Source organism: Peromyscus leucopus, chromosome 13 (assembly GCF_004664715.2).
Source record: "Peromyscus leucopus breed LL Stock chromosome 13, UCI_PerLeu_2.1, whole genome shotgun sequence".
NCBI lineage: Eukaryota > Metazoa > Chordata > Mammalia > Rodentia > Cricetidae > Peromyscus > Peromyscus leucopus.
The window spans coordinates 27,069,036-27,086,301 of NC_051074.1; the positions used below are offsets into that span (position 1 = coordinate 27,069,036).

Consider the following 17,266-nt stretch of genomic DNA (forward strand, 5'->3'; position numbering starts at 1 on the left):
GTACATGGAGAAAATGTTATTAGTAACCGAAGCATTCTAAATAGCAGACAGGTGATGCTTTATCTACCGAACCAAAAAGACAACAAGATTTTAAAACTCCCTTGTGGGGGCTGGGGAAATAGCTCAGTGCCTGCTGCATACACATTAATTCCCCAACGCCCAAGTAAAAGCCAGGTGCAGCAGCAGACATCCATAACCTAAGCATTGGAGGGCGTTGGGCATGGGGCTGGGGCAGAGGCAGAGACAGACAGGTGGACCCCTGAAAGCCAGTCTAGCTGACTCCATAGACTCCTGGTTTAGTGAGACACTGTCTCCAAAAGCAATATGGAGAGCAACTGAGGAAGACACCACTCCTTGAGTTCTGGACTCCATACATGTGTGTACATATGCGTGCCTACCCACATACGTGCACACACCCATACATACATACAACACACATAATAAAAACAACTCTACCAGGGTAGGAAAATACAGGAACAGGCTCTCCTGTGACTATGAATTGCTTCAGAGTTTCTGAGGGTGTTGTGCGACTATGTGTTTAAAGCACACTGTCCAACTTCTCCAGCTCCAGGACAAAGTGGACAAGGTAAAGACAAATATCACAGAAAACTGGAGAAATCCAGACGTTCACTGATATGAGAAGAGTAAAATAAAATGTCTTTTTACACAGGTATATTTTAATAAGGAGGCATAAATATATGTGAATAACTATAAAAAGCTCATGCTCCACACAAACAGTAAAATACTACAAAGCAATGAAAACTAATGATATATACCTATACTTATTGAAATATGTCAAGAAAAAAAGCAGTTTTCATGAAGACCATGACCCAGGTTATTTAAAAAATAATCATATTTATCCAGATGTGGTCACAGATGACTGTAATCCTTGAACAGGAGAGGTGAAGCAGGAAGATCATCATGAGTTCAGGGCCAGCCTGGGCTACATAGTGAGTTCCAAGCCTGGGCTACAAATAGTAATAGTCATTATTTTTGTTAGATGTATTGGCACACACCTATAATCCTAGCATTTATCAGACAAAGGCAGGAGAATTTCCAATTCTAGGCCAGCCTAAGCTATATATTAAGACACATCTAAAAAAAAAATCATCCTTTAGTTTATAAGTATAAAATAAAACAAATCTAGAAAGGCTTAGGCCAATATGTCAATAGTCATTATTTTGAGTTACAGAGTTAAAGGAGATTTTAACCTTCTTGATTATCGTTTAGTTTATAATCATGTGCTACCTTTATAATAAATATAAACAAAAAGATAACATTTTGAAAAAGGTTATTACTTGCCTATGTCTGAGGCCAAACTCTAACAAGTACCAGGCTAATCTTGGACTCAATTTATCAGCCTACAAAAAGTTCAGCTATTTGGAGGTTGGGAGAGAGGAGGACAGAAGTTAAACAGAAGTAAATGTTGGCTGGGTGGGCACTGGGGCCAGATCAGGACAGCATCAGCTGCTGGAAACCGGACACGTGTGAGGACGCTCCACAGTTGTGTTGCCGACATTCCGCGCATACTTGGCTCCCCACAGTGTATCGCACCTTCTCGAGAACAAGAACAATACTTATTTTTAACTTCTGTGTTAGTACAGTTTTAGTTAGGGTTTCTATTGCTGTGATGAAACACCGTGACCAAAAAGCAACGTGGAGTTACTGGGGCTGGAGAATCAGCTATGATTAAGAAGAGACCAGTATCACTGAGGCAGAATTTTCTGGGAAGTGTTTCCTCAGGGTCAGCACATAGAGGCTGTGGTCTAGAGGTGGCGATGAGTGGATGAATGAATGACTGAATGCATGCATGAGTGAATGCCTAAATAACTAAACAGATCATCAAGCCCACCCCCTGAGTGACATCTTGCAAACTGTGTTAGAAAAATGCTGACCGTGCTGGGCGCACACCTTTAATCCCAGCACTCAGGAGGCAGAGGCAGGAGGATCTCTGTGAGTTCAAGGCCAGCCTGGGCTATAGAGTGAGTTTCAGGAAAGGCGCAAAGCTACACAGAGAAAACCTGTCTCAGAAAAAAAAAAAACAAACAATACTGACCGTGGCTCTCTGGACACCTCCTGTCTTCCATGGTCTGTTACAGTGTGTCCCTGCTTTGTGTCACACACCAAATACAGGGGCTGTTCAGCTAACTAGACTGCTCTGTCAACATGGGAATTGCTCCATCAGTGCGTGGAGTCATAGGCCTTTGACACAAGGGTGTGTCTGTGTTGTTGCCTGCTGTCCCCCCTCGAGGGTGGCGCCCCTTCTGGTACCTGCACACACCAGCATCAGCATCAGCACTCGACACCAGCATCAGCATCAGCATCAGCTCTTGCTCTGCTCTTCCTTCTATCAGCAACATCACTGTCTCTACCCTGCTCACAAAACCCGTGAGGAGAGAGACATGCTTGCAGGAAAGCACTGGTTTTCTGTTGCATAGCATGCGAGGATTCTAAATTCAGCCTTGGCCGTGATTTGTTGGTGCCATTCTCCTTTAGCGGGCCTGCAGAAGACATTTCCCCCAGAGAACATGCCCCGGTGGTTTATGGGACATGAAAGAGAATGTCCAAAATCCAAGTCATCTGAGCGCTTCACGAGTAATGCAGACCTATTAGCACTAAACCCAGAGGTCTACAAATGTTTCTGCCGTCATATAAAGGACCTTTGTAACTCACGAGAGTGGCAGAAGTATAGATCATAGGAAAAGATTGTTTGTTCAGTTGGCAGGGGTGTTTTCTCCTGGGTAAGGGCTCCCATGTGTCCCAGGCTCTCCTAACTAATTCTGTTCACACGCTAGGAAGAACTGGCAGTGTGGACCCTTCCCCCAGACTTATGGCTGGCTTTGATCGTTCTCACTTAAAGGGTTACTGATGGTATATTATTATTTCCTTTCCTTCTGAAAGTTCTGGGAAGTTAGGGTAGGGCTCACAGTCTGGGGAACTTACTTTATAAACAGTCAATGTTCTGTTTCTTGTCTTATCACAGACTTTTACTAAACTCAAATGTGGGCTCTTTCCCTAAGTGTCTTCAGTTCTGAAACAATCATTACATGTGTTGATTTTTGTTTGTTTTTGTTTTTGATCTTCTGTTTGCCAGGCTCTCTTACAGGATTTAGATTAGTTGACAGTGTCAAATGTTTCAGCCCGTGGTAGGGTGGCCCCATATCCCAGGGCCTGTGGTGAGATGCATGTGTGGTAGAGCAGACCTGTCCAACTTGTGTCAGCTCAGAAGAAGGGGTGGTAGCAAGAAGGAGCCAGGGCAAGACAAACCTTTTAAACATGTGTCCACTGACCTCCTTCATCCATCGAATCCCCACCTTCCACAGTCTGCCACTCACCAATCATCTATTCAGTTGTCAATCACTGGGCTAAACCATTGATCGGGCCAGAGCTGTCATCATCTAATGGCCTTGGAAACACATTCACGACATACTCAGATGTGCTTCAACAATCTCGTCCGTGCCTCTCAATCCAATCAAATAGACCGTCACATTCGGTCATAGCAGACGTTTTCTTCTCCAAAGGGCAACGCCCACTTAATGGTGGTCAAAGCTCCATGGTTTTTATTCTTGTGTGTGCATTCAGGTAACACGAGGGAATGTCTGTCCCTTTGGGAGCCTGTCAGAGATTTGGTACCATTGCCCAACCAATGTCTTAAGAACAGAATATCTGTCATGAGTCACCAATTTGATATGTCCTTATTAATATTTTTAGAATACTCTGGGAAGCAAGGGTGAGGAGACAAAATCCATGGATTCCTTTCAGAGCCCTTTTTATTATCCAACATAATGTTCTTCCCACAAAAGTGAAAGGCACACCTTGTTATATTGATGAATTATAAGATCTGAAGCTTGCTCTATGAAGCCAAATATGTAGCTACTGCGATCTGTAGGAAGTGTGTGCACCATGACCTCAGTCTGCCAAGCTGGCAGAGCCTGGATGAGCCAGTAACGGGATCCCTTGTCTCCCCAGATGCTGATGCAGAGATTGAAGGAGCCCCCGCAGCACCCTTGGATGTGGTGTCTTTGGATGCTAACAAAGATTACATCATAATCTCTTGGAAGCAGCCAGCTGTGGATGGAGGGAGCCCTATCCTTGGATACTTTATTGATAAGTTAGTGCTTGGCCTAACATCAATCAGAATTCTGATATTCAATATACTTAGCATCAATATTCCTGGTATGACAGTTATTTAAGAGTACTGACTTTAGGAGCACAAATGAATTCCTTATACCATATGATATGATTTCCAGTTATCTATATTATATAAGAAATAGTAACAAAAATTCAGTGTTAGGCTACACTTGTACCTATGAGTCCTTGCTGATTACAGTCTTCAGAACTTATGGATCCTGAGATTTGTGGATTTTACACATTCGGATCTACTAGGTTTGGGTAATACAAGCAATGAATTCAGATTATTGGCCCAAGTATGTGATTCTCTGACTTAGTTTCTCTTCTAATAGTTGCCCCAATTCTTTTTGCTTTTGTGTGTGGAAACAATTAGAGGCAGATGATCTATGTCAGAGTATTACTTGTAACTCATACTCGTAACGGTAAGTGAAAGCATGCCCCGTGTGCTCAGTACCTTCCAGAGAGATGCTTATAATCAGTTCATAGTGTTGAACTGTAGACATGACGTAGATGGAAGCCCCACTTACTTCTGATGAATGTGGAGGATTACAGAAGCTCCTTTCCTGCTGTCAGCTCTGCTTTCTTGTCTCTGACAAACAGCCAAGGGATCTGCAAACTTTACGGAGGTTACAGGCAGTCAGCGCACTCTGTTCTCTGGCCTTGGTCTTTATGGGGAAGCACACCATGGCTAATATTTACCATCTGCTCTGACACTGTCCTAAACAACAGGCCTTGCTGTTACAAGTAAGAAAGAGCTGGCCCAAGCCACGTGCCAGCAAGGAAACATTACCTCACCTAAGGTCACATGGGTAGGAAGTCCAGAGCTAGCGTTCAGATACCCGCTCGACTGTAGGTGAGTGCTCTTCGGCTCCAACATGCTATAGAAGCTTCTAGAGAAGACACCCTTCACCTTTTCCCCCCTGCACACATGAAGGTTAAGAAGCATGGTCTAATGTGGCAGTGTCTGAACAGGGAAGTGGGGGAATCGGGACAGAACCATGGGAGATAGGTCTAGGACAACTGCTGTAGTCCCCCGGCTTTGTGCCTCCCCCCCCCCCCCCCCGACACACACACAAACAGCAACTCCAGAAACTCTACAGAGAAGAGATGTAGGAAAGTGGACAGAAGACTTGAACTGCAGATACATTTGATAGGACTTTACGTAATGTTGAAGAAAACGACCATTATCCATATCAAAGAATGGAAAACGAGAGCGAGGAAGGGAACACCTGCCCCCTCTGTATTTTATATGGCTCCTGGAATTGCCCTCCCATGAGAACTATTTGAAAATTATACATTTTGAACATAATGCCGTACAGGGGATGCATTTCAAACTAAAAGCCTTGTGTACTATTGGTAAAAAAAAACAAGGAATTGCTTTATCATAATGCTGTACAGTTCACTCCAACACTGCATCTCTAAAGCTGTGTTGGTTGGTAGCCTCATATGAACTATCACGTTGGTCTCCTGAGCAGCTCCCTCACTCTGTTATTGGGTGCCGAGAACTACATTAGCAGGCAATTAGAAGTAAGTTTCCAAGCACTTCATCTCCCCGTGGGAATCATCAGCCTCACTGTTAAAGAAACAAGCCTGGCTGGGCATGGCAGGCAGTCCCAGCACTTAGGAGGTAGAGGCATGAGGGTCATGAGTTCAAAACTAGCTTGGGCTACATAGCAAGACCTTGGAGAGAGACCAGAGGTTGAAGAAAGAAAAGAAACAAATATATTACAATAACCTCCTGACCCTTGTACCCACACAGGACACAGAGATCATCAACTCAGAAAACAGTGAGCTGTTTCCCAAACTGCAGTACAAACAGTTTTCTGTTCTGTTCGGCTCTGTTTGCTTTAGTTTTTGGAGGCAATCTCCCTGTATAGCCCAGACTAGCCTCAAGGTCATGATTGTTCCACCTCAGGTTCCCAAATCCTGGGGTTACAGGTGTGCACCACCATACCCAGCTGCACACTTATCTTTTAATTCTGCTTTTAAAAGAAAATGTCTAAAGAAGTTGACAAAGAAATCACTAACAGTGGAATTAAAGCTGTCAGTAGGGAGATGAGTGAGGGATCCCCCTAAGCCTCTCTATAAAGATTCTGGAGAGATGGCCCCATGGTTAAAGCACTGACTGCTCCTCCAGAGGACCCAGGTTCAAGTCCCTGCACCCACATGGCAGCTCACAACTGTCTGTAACTCCAGTTACAAGCGATCCAACAACGTCTTCCGTCCTTGGCAGGTACCAGGCACACAAGAGGTGCACAGACATACGTGTGGGCGAAATCACCCATACACACTAAAAAATAAAACACAAAAGATTCTGGATCCCTGCACGACTTTCTTACCCCATCTCTAACCCCTCTTTTTGACACACAAGACCCCTCCGCTGCTTGTTCAGGGAAGGGCAGAGGCTTCCTTCTTCCTGTAAAAAAGACAGGTTGCTGGCAGGTAAGATGTCTTAGTGAATAAAGGTGGATGCCCATATAACCCCACATGATAGAGGAGAAACATCTTCAAGTTGTCCTTTGACTCTCTCTCTCTCTCTCTCTCTCTCTCTCTCTCTCTCTCTCTCTCTCTCTCTCTCTCTCTTAATTGGAATTTTTAAAAGAAAGAAATTAAAGGACACATTGAACTTGAGTCTAAACCTAACAAGCCATGCAGGCGCGGCGTGTTTTGACACAGGGAAGGTCTGCAGCGACAGGTGGATTTGCGCCTTGGCCCTCTGCACTTGGCCACACTCGGTGTAACTCGTGCTAACCCCTCTTTCCCTCAGGTGTGAGGTGGGCACAGACAGCTGGTCTCAATGTAACGACACACCCGTGAAGTTTGCCCGGTTTCCAGTCACTGGTTTGATAGAAGGGCGTTCCTACATATTCCGAGTTCGAGCTGTGAATAAAACTGGAATAGGCCTGCCGTCTCGAGTTTCTGAGCCCGTGGCTGCCCTGGATCCGGCTGAGAAAGCTAGACTTAAAAGTAAGCCCTGTTCATCATCCTCGAGCCTTTAAAAAAATACTGCGATCGGTGTCACCGCAAGCAGTTCCTCCTCCGTCCACTAGAGGGAGGCAAACATACAGCATCTCTTGGTGGTCAGAAAATCGTGGGGTTCGGGTTAGTCCAAGAACATAAAAAATATTTGATTTTGATTCATTTTTTTTAAAAACGTCATTTTATTTTATCTTTTAAAAAATTACTCAGAAAAGTGTATCTGTGTTCTAAACATTAGGTATGGAATGAAATATGGGAACAAATAGTCCAAAGACCATTTTTTTTATTCGCATTATTAGTGTGTTCCAAATATAACTGCGTTGATGGTTCAAAGTGAATTTCTTGACCTTGCCGTCTCTGTCCAAGCATTACTATCCAACCCTGTGAGCTTCTCCATGTTGATTAAGAAACAAATTTACATCTGATCCAAATTTGGAGGTCTATTTAGGTAATAATATAAAAAAATCTTCAGTGGTCCAGATGGTTCAGCAGGTAAAAGGACCTGCTGCCCAGCCTGCCTATCTGAGTTCAGTGCCCAGGACCCATATGACTGAAGGAGGGTGCTGACTCCTGCAACTATCCTCTGACCTCGATATGTGCTCTGGGGTTTATATACAGTCACGTGTACCCACACATACACAGACTCGCGTGTGTTCACACCCACCCACCCCCACACACAATTAAAATATAATCTAAAAAATCTTTAAAATAATAATCATTTCATCTATTTATCTTCCAAGCCTGAATGTCAAAGCCATGGTATGTAACTTAAACCTTCAATGGGAACCTGTGTGGCATCCCCAATACAGGGGACCATAAAATGATGTCATAAGAAGATCTAGACAGTAACATGTCTGTCCCAGTAGCCCTCGTCACACACTAGGCCAGCAGTTGTTAGCTGAGGGAATATCACGTAGGATGCTTACGACAGCCCTTGTCTCTGCCGGTGGTGTTATTTACCCGTTATAATCCAAAAATCTTCCGGATGCTGTCAAATACCCTCGGGAGTGGGAGGTAGCTCATGTGGAGGATTACAGGTCCATTCCATATTTACAGTTTTATTATTTACTTCAGTTACTTTTCATGTCCTCACAACCCCCCAAGGAAAATAGTCTCGCATTCAGACTCCCCTCCCTGTTAAATTAGTCAGTTCCATCTCATGCTTCTGCTCCTGTTTTATGAATTCCAGTAAAAACCAGATTTTTGTGAATGAGAAACACATTGTCTTCTTTGCTACCTTCCTGTTTCCTACAGACACAGATGAAAAGTGCCCCAAGTAAAGCAAGATTGAACTATTTTTTCTTTCCTAAACAATCTATCATATCTGTCTGTCTATCTGTCTGTCTGTCTATCCTCTCTCTCTCTCTCTCTCTCTCTCTCTCTCTCTCTCTCTCTCTCTCTCTCTACCTACCTACCTACCTACCTATATGAGTGTGTGTATATGTGTATATGGGTATATGTGTGTGTTTGTATATATGGGTGTATGTGTAGATGGGTATATGTGTGTGTATGTGGGCATGCATGCCACAGTGCTCATATGGAAGCCAGAGAACAACCAAGTATCAAGAGTTGGTTGTCTCCTTCTACTGCGTGGTTTCCAGTTCTCAAACTCATGTCACCAGACTTGGCAGCGGGCACCTTCACCTGCAGACCCATCTCTCACACCCACCATTCTCTTTTTCGTGCTTTTAGAGCCACAGGATGGAGTTTTTAAATTACACCTTTCTCGCCAGGCAGTGGTGGCACATGCCTTTAATCCCAGCACTCGGGAGGCAGACCCAGGTAGATCTCTGTGAGTTCAAGGCCAGCCTGGGCTACAGAGTGAGTTCCAGGACAGGCGCAAAGCTACACAGAGAAACCCTGTCTCGAAAAAACAAACAAACAAAACAAAAAACACCTTTCTCTTCCATCTTCCTTACTTGTGACCTAAGCTGACTTCCCACAGACAACACTTTTCAAAACACAACAGGAAAGGTTTGGTGCCCCATTCAGCTCTCCCGCCTAATCTGCCTCTGGTCTCCTCTGCCCTTCGTGATAACACATAGAGAACTACTGGGTTATGACTGTCCTCGATGTTTCTCCCAAACATGTTGTCTCTGAAGAGGGCATGGGAAAGCCTATGTTTCTGAGGTGCGGGGGGAGCTGTGTACTGAGCCGTTACATGAGCACAGGCTACTCCCTTATCTTGTATAAGTAGAACTACAGAAAATTCAACTCAGTCCAGGGAGACTCTAGATTCTGGCAGGGGCCATGCTTCCCCTAGCACCATAGACATGCTGACAAAGATGCATTAGGAAGACATGCAAGCGGACTAGAACCTGTTTGACTAACTCAGCCAGTTTCTTGGTCTACCAAAGAGTCAAAAGCACATTTGTGACCATGCAGCTTTTACACTTGTCCTGTCTAGGCCGTCCTTCAGCACCCTGGACCGGACAGATCATCGTCACTGAAGAGGAACCCACAGGTAAAAACTCTACCTCTCCGGATGCCACTGCGGGTGTTTTGCTGTGCAATTTAGCTTTGCTTGTAAAAAAAACATACGTGTTATTGTTTGTGAAGCTTTGGAAAGGGATGGTAGCTGAAATAACTCATCCGAGACTCACGTGTGGGAGAGGTGGGGCTGAGGATTGAGCCTGGGGCCTTGTGCAGGCCGAGGACATACTTCACCTTGGGAGCTGTACCTCCAGGCCCCAAAGACATATTGTGGTACAGTTGTCATAGGATGAACGGTGCATATGTGTGTGCACATGTGACATCATAGCCGTGGTCAAAACAGCAAACATGCCCACCACGTCTAAGCCCCAGTCGTGTCCTTCCTGACAGTGGTTGCTCCTTTCACCCCTCCCCCATCTCCAGGTCATTTCCGGCCTGCTTTCTGACACCAGAGTTTGTATTGTCCACGTTTTACAGAAATAGGGTCGGACTCATCTCTGTCTGTCTCCTTTGGTCAGCATACTTACTTTGTGATTTATTCATGTAGATATGTCGATCAATGAATCACAATTCATCCAGGCCCCACTAAAGTTTCTGTAAGCCAGATGTGTCTGTGTGGATGTGTGCATTCACTTCTCTAGGGTGGACGCTAGGAGTGGAATAGATGGGCTCTGGGATCCGTGACTGCTTCATTTGCAAAGGAGCTGCTGTTTTTTCCGGAAATGATTGTTCCACTTGACATTCGCACCAGTACTGTGTGCAAACTCCACAAGAGACCCCTGGTCCCTAGGCTTTCTAGCCTTTCTAGCGTGCTTGTTGTGATGTTTCCTCCTTTTTGATTCGTATTCTCCTAATATCGGAAATCTTTTCATGTCCCATTGCTGTGTCAGTTGGCATTTGTTGTTGTTAAATCTGAGTGTTTCGCCTTTCTTTCCCCACCCTTGAAATGGCATTTGCTCTTACGTTTTAGTCAGTGACCTACTCTAGATTAATGTTTTCTGGCTTATGTGGGGGACCCCAGTCAGTATTGTGACTTGCGTGTGGCTGTCGTTGTTTGGAACTGTCTATTGAAATGCAGATCTTTCCCTGTGGAATTTGCCTTGGCACCACAGTCAAATCCCACTGAGCACACACCTGTGGATCTACTTTTAGAATCTCCGACAGCCAGCTTTATTTGCTCTGCATCGGTATCGCACTGCCATGACTACTGTTGCTGTTACGGTCTTCCTCTGTTCCTCAGTCTGACTACAGTATGAGTCAGGGAGTCTGAGCTCTCTCATCTTGTGCCACTGTTCTCCAGAGTTGTAACTATCCTAATTCTTTGTCTTTTCATGTCAGTTTAAATCAGCTTATCAGTTTCTGCCAAGCTGCCGAGCCTAAGATGACATTTAACAACGTTGAGTTCTTTAGTTTGTGAAAAAGCAAATGCCACCTTTTGCTTAGGTAATCAGTGTAGTAATTTCTGTTTAGGAGTCTTGCACATTTTTGTCAGATTTATCTGTATTTTATATGTCTGATATTTTAAATTCCATTGTTTTGCATTTTAATTTTTTATGTAAGTGTATAGAAATATAATTATCACTTACATATTGACCTTATGTCCTGAAGTCTTGTTAATTTGTTAATTCTCAAAATAATTTGAGATTTTTGTTTGTTTGTTTTGTTTTGTTTTTTTCAAGACAGGGTTTCTCTGTGTAGTTTTGGTGCCTGTCCTGGATCTCACTGTGTAGACCAGGCTGGCCTCAAACTCACCGAGATCCACCTGGCTCTGCCTCCCCAGTGCTGGGATTAAAGGTGTGCGCCACCACCGCCTGGCTGAGAATTTTCAATAGAAGATTCTTGGGGTTTTATTTGTGTCATCTATGAATAAAGATGAATTCTTTGCCAGAACTTCTAGTACAAGGTACAATAGGAGCACTGAGGAGGAACCGTGAGATCAGACATCTCAGGGGAAAAGCACTTAGATATTTGCCACAAATCTAACATTACTGTGGAGATAGTATGTGTCTGTGCACACACATGTGTGCATGTCTGTGTGTGTGTATGATTCAAGCATGTTTGCATGTGTGTAGGTGCATATATGTGCTCATGTATGTGGAGAGTTCACAGCGAGTGACTTCCTTGATTGCTCTTTACTTTCTTTAATGAGGCAGGGTCTCACTGATTCTGACTGGTGCAGCTAGCACGCTTGCCCTGGGGTTCGCTGTCTCTGTATCCCAGGTGCTGGGATTACAGGCCGCCTCAGTGCCTGCCTGGCTCTTACATGGGTTCTGAGGTTCCAAGCTCCAGGTTTTGTTTTTTTGAGTATATATCAGACATGTGTGGGTGTTAGAGCTTGTCAAGTGCTTTTCCTGCATCTACTGAGATTATTTGTCTTTTTTCCGCTAAGTTGGTGAGTTGCATTGATTAGGTTTTCAGCTAGACATCTTCACATCTAGGATCGGTGAGACGGCACAGGAGATGGCAGCCAAGCCCAGCAACCTGAGTTCAGTTCTCAGGACCCACGTGGTAGAGAACAAATTCCCAAGGTCGTGTTTTTTGACCTTCTGTGAACTGGTGAATTCTAGGCATGCCCATACCCACATACACAAACAAACAAACAACAAATAAATAAACAATAACATGAAATGCAAATGGTTAAAACACCTCAATTAAAAGTCAAAGACTAGCCTGGTGTGGTAATGTACGCTTTTGCCTTTAAGCTCAGCCCTTGGGAGACGGAGATGGGCAGATATCTGTGAGTTTGAGGCCAGGTTGTTCTATATAGTGAGTTTTCAGGGATATATACTTTGTCTTTTTTTTTTTTAAAGATTTATTTATTTATTATGTATACAGTGTTCTGTCTACACATACCCCTGCAGGCCAGAAGAAGGCACCAGATCTCATTCTAGATGGTTGTGAGCCACCATGTGGTTGCTGGGAATTGAACTCAGGACCTTTGGAAGAGCAGTCAGTGCTCTTAACCTTTGAGCCATCTCTCCAGCCCCTATACTTTGTCTTAAACAAACAAAATGATCAAAAGACAAAGACTGTCTAACTGAACAAAAAAGCAGGAGATCCAACTATATGTTACTTATAAAAACCACAGTTTGAGCCAGACATGGTCCCAGGGATCAAACTCAGATCATTAGGCATGGCAGCAAGTGTCTTTACCTTCTGAGCAGTCTCACGGAACCTTGGCTGAGGATTGACATGACTGGATTGAAATCTATTGTCATATTTTTATTTATCATACCGGTTCTCTTTTTCTTCTTTTCTCTTTTCTTTGGACTTGAACATTTTTAGTTACTCCATTTTATTTACATTATATCATTAGTTATTCTTTGCTTTAGGGTTTAATATTTGATATTTATGATATTTATCTTTTCTCAGCCCACCTTTTCCCTTCCTTAGTGCTCTGTTGTCATACATTATATTTGTGTATAGATCATAAACTCTACAATATATTATGCTGAGCTCAAATAATCATCTATCTTTCAAAGAGATTTTAAAGGCTAGAAAAAAATTTTATTTAAAAAACATTATTTTAAAGATTTATTCATGTTTATTTTATGTATATGAGTGTTTTGCCTACTACATGTAAGTGCACTTTGTGTGTGCCTGGTACCACCAGACGGAGAGGGCACTGGATTCCCTGGAACTGGAGTTAGATGTGGTTGTGAGCCACCATGTGGATTCTGGGAACTAAACCCAGGTCTTCTGAAAGAGCAGCCAGTGTTGAAAGAGCAGCCAGTGTTCTTAACCACTGAGCCATCTCTCCAGCCCTCTGAAAAACAGTTTTCTATATTTACCTACTTTTTTTATGTTTTCCTCCCTCCCTCCCTCCCTCCCTCCCTCCCTCCCTCCTTCCCTCTCTCCCTCACGTTTCATACTTAATCTCACACTCACGAGCCACCATGCCCTTCTTTTCTTTCTCTTTTTATTGTACAGATTCAGAATTCTATTTGATCAGATTGTCTTTCAAATGAAGCACACCCTTCAACCTTCTTTTAGTGCAGATTTTCTGGCCAGCAATTGTCTTACCTTTTGTATGCCTGAAAAGGTCTTTGTTTGACCTTCATTCTTGTACTGTATCTGCACTGAATACAGAATCCTAGTTGGACAGTTTTCACTCAGTACTTTGAAGAACTTAGTCTAGCTGAGGGGCAGTGGCAAAGGCTTGAGCCGTGGATCCGATGCCAAGTGTCTGTGGGGAGGTCTCGCGTCACAGCAGTGTCTGTGGGGCGGTCTCACGTCACAGCAGTGTATGGAGGTTTTACAGGTCTTTAAAAAACTGCATGGACCAGACAATAAGCTTTAAAAAAAGTTATCCCAGCACATTAGAAACAGCCAGAGTAAAGATAAATGAAAAACTAAAAGGTAATAAAAGTGACATTTAACCTAAGAAAGCAGAGGAGCTGGTGAGAACAGCTTCTGTTGCTCAGAATGTGTTATACAAGGTAACACATGAGCACAAAGCACCGAAACTGGCCCCCGGAAAATGTTTCTGGAACATATGCCATGCTATGATGCTCCAACTCAGAAGCAGTGAGTCCTGTAGAATAAAACAAGTCTTTGCACATTTTAACTTTAAACTTAAAACTCTGGCAAAGATCCTAGAAATGCAGATTTTTCTCTTGAGTTGGTTTGTTGAAAATGAATGAATCCAAGAGTAGCTTCCTAATTTAATTTCCCATGAAGAGGGCACTGCTGAGAGCTGCAGAGCCTGGTGTTAAAGGCCTTGGGGGCCATGGTTCACTCTCACTGAAAATCAATGCTTCTACGATGACGAAAATGCTTACGTAAGAAAGTGTAACAGATTCTCTCCTCTTTCTTGGTCATGCGTATTTGGTCTTAACAATGCCATTTGGAAAGGAAATGTCTTGACAAATTGGTGAGTTTTCTTCCCATGGGAAACACAATCACTTTAAGTAAATTACTAGATTAAACTGATGTTTAGGCATTCAAATATTAAGTTGGTCAAAAACAATCAGTTTCTGACAGCCCGTCACAGAAGGTAGGCTTTCCCAGAACACTGTAGTTATTTCTGCAGCTAACAAATAATCATGTAGTTTCTTTTAGTGGCATGGATTTTTCTGTGTTTTTATAAAGACACTTTAAGTCAGTCTTCGGTGGCTAGATGAAATCACTTGGGGTCATTATGGAATAAAGACATCCTAACTTTTTAGGAAAATAGCCACCATCCATGAGACTATTTACGACTTTCATAGTTACCTATATTTAGATATATTTAGATATTAAATTATTTTAAGAAATGTAATAGCTGCATTCTCATTTTAATCAATAAAATGTCAATAAATTCTCATGCGTGTCCCATTCCTGACAAGATTGGCAGTATCACAAAGAGGCTTGGAATCCTACCATCTGTTTAATGGAGCATTTGAGAGAGACAGACAGAGAGAAACACAGGGGGGGGGGGAGACTTAGTTCATTGTGCTGCAGATCTGTAACAAGAACTATTGTCAATGTGATTTTTTGTTCTTGGGTCTGTAGTACATCTTTTCCCCTGCTTGCTTCTGATATTCTCCTTGTCGCTGGTTTTAGAATTTTGATTATGATGTGGATCAGTGGTTTTCTTCCTATATATTGTGCTTAGGCTCAGCCTGCTTGGCAGGTCTGTGGGTTTATAGCTGTCATCCGATTGGAAGAGGTTTCACTATTGTTGCTTTAAATACTTTTTTTTTTATGTATTCCTTTCTCTCTCCTCTACTTTAGGACTTTCAGTTATGTGCCACTTGAAACCAGCTGGAATTGTTTCTCAGCTCATTGGTGCTGTGTCCTCTCAGTCTTCATCCTCTTGAACGCGTGGCATGTTTATCACCATGGTTTATATCTGTAGCCACTTCCGTGTCCTTGTCTACTAATTATTGCTTAGCAAGTCACAGATGATACTGATTTTGTCTTCTGGGGCATTTCTGGGTTTGTTACTAATGATTAGTTCTCTCCCCCTCAATATTGGCTTTATTTTCTTGCTTTCATACATACTTGTTTTTTTTTTCCCTTTTCATTAATACCAGATATTTTGAGTTTATATTGCTGGAGGCTGGATATTTTTAAATTTGTAGAAATGCCTTTGAGCATTGTTTTGAGGAAACAAATCTTTTCAAAGTGGCAGGGAATTCAACTGTTGTGGAGGGGATGGAAGGAGGGGAGGAGGGAAAAAAGAGGAAGGGAGGGAAGACGTTTTCTAATGAATTGTGATTGTGAGGTAGATCCAGTGAATACCGTGTGACTCCCACGCTTTTGACCTTGACCCAGAAACCAACCCCACCATCTCATGGCCCACTCTAGACTTCAGATTGCACTTTATGTGCTTTGGAACCAAGCACACACTGCCTTGCACAGTTTGATTTCTCCCTTCATCAGTTCAGCTATTAATCATATAAAGATGAGCCCAGTCCCAGGTCCCCTCGGTCTGTCTGTATGCTAATAACCTCCAAATAATCGAATGAATGATTTATTGTTATTATTAGTTTTTTAGAGAAGAGCTTAGAGACAAGGATTCTTTATACGGTGGAGCCAGGACGAGAGAGGCACTGTGGCTCTCCATGTGTCCCCAGCTCCCCTGAATATGTGCACCTCACTTTACCTTCTTGTTTTTCAGAGGGGGTCATTCCCGGCCCCCCCACAGACCTCTCTGTCACTGAGGCCACCCGGAGCTACGTAGTGCTGAGCTGGAAACCTCCTGGCCAGCGTGGTCACGAGGGCATTATGTACTTTGTAGAGAAGGTAAGACCCCAGCGTTATCACCTACGCCACCTCCTAACGGTCTTCTTAAGTCACGTTGACTTCTGATCACAATGCAGTAAAGGAGGGCGGCAGCAGGAATAATCTAAACTCTCCACATTCTTACAGATTATGAAAAGTCTCTGTTGAAAAAATATATAACCCATAGAACTTTATCATGGCGCCTTGAGATTCCCTCGTGTTCCTGGACTGCCCGTATGGTGGTGTTCTCTAGAGCAGTCCTCTCTCTCACTTGCTCTCATCATAGCTGTTTGTCTGCTGGTTTTTCTGTCATGATGATGAAACATGATGGGGGTAGACGGCAAGAGGAACAGAGAAGTTGTACGACTTTCAAACAGTAGGTGAAGCCAGCACGCCTTCATACACCACTGTGTGAAGCAGCCCTCTAAATACACAACAGGGTGGGGTTAGGGGTGACGGCACAGTCTGAGATACTGGAGAATTCCTTCCCCCAAATACCTTAGAGTCATGCTGGGGGTCAGAACTTTAGAGGACGGTACAAGAAAACGAACTGGGTGAGGGTGATGTGGGGGCCAACCGTGCAGCCATGTCCAAGGGGGGCTGATGTGCACTTGAGAGCAGCAAGTGGGAGGTGCCAAGTGTAGAAATGCCCGAGAATCCACAGATAGCAGGGAACAGAAGCCCTCCTTCCCAAGATATTTAAGAAGAATTTGTAACATGAAGTATCAAGTCCATTGCTCACCGAGTTTTGACTGTGGTGTAAGGGCCGTAGCTCAGTGGAGGGCACTTGCCTAGATTTGTGACGCCCCTGGTTCAGTCCCCACTGTCACAAAACTGAGATCAGGATTTAATCGAGAAGGTGTGTTTCCCTGGTATGTAGAAACATTTATGTATCTATTCAGAGTAATGCACTCTTGTTAGCAAAAATGAGGCTAGTGTTTGTGCTTTAAAATTTCACCTTTGCAAAATTACATAGAAAGATTTTTTTTTTCACAAAAGTATCTGTCTGGCACTC

The 17,266-nt window shown here is 43.4% G+C and overlaps 1 protein-coding gene across 4 annotated transcripts in view; it reads left to right on the forward strand.

Annotated features, from left to right (window-relative positions):
• Positions 1-17,266, forward strand: part of Myom1 (myomesin 1) — a 119,464-nt gene that overhangs the window by 41,094 nt on the left and 61,104 nt on the right. For 2 of the 4 annotated variants that reach the window (XM_037210185.1, XM_028874074.2), the window contains exons 11-15: positions 3,970-4,111; positions 6,899-7,098; positions 9,518-9,574; positions 15,259-15,312; positions 16,148-16,272. In XM_037210185.1, coding sequence (XP_037066080.1) covers positions 3,970-4,111; positions 6,899-7,098; positions 9,518-9,574; positions 15,259-15,312; positions 16,148-16,272 — 578 coding nt within the window. The remainder of the gene's footprint in view (positions 1-3,969; positions 4,112-6,898; positions 7,099-9,517; positions 9,575-15,258; positions 15,313-16,147; positions 16,273-17,266) is intronic. The other 2 variants (XM_028874076.2, XM_028874075.2) reach the window with 1 other exon arrangement.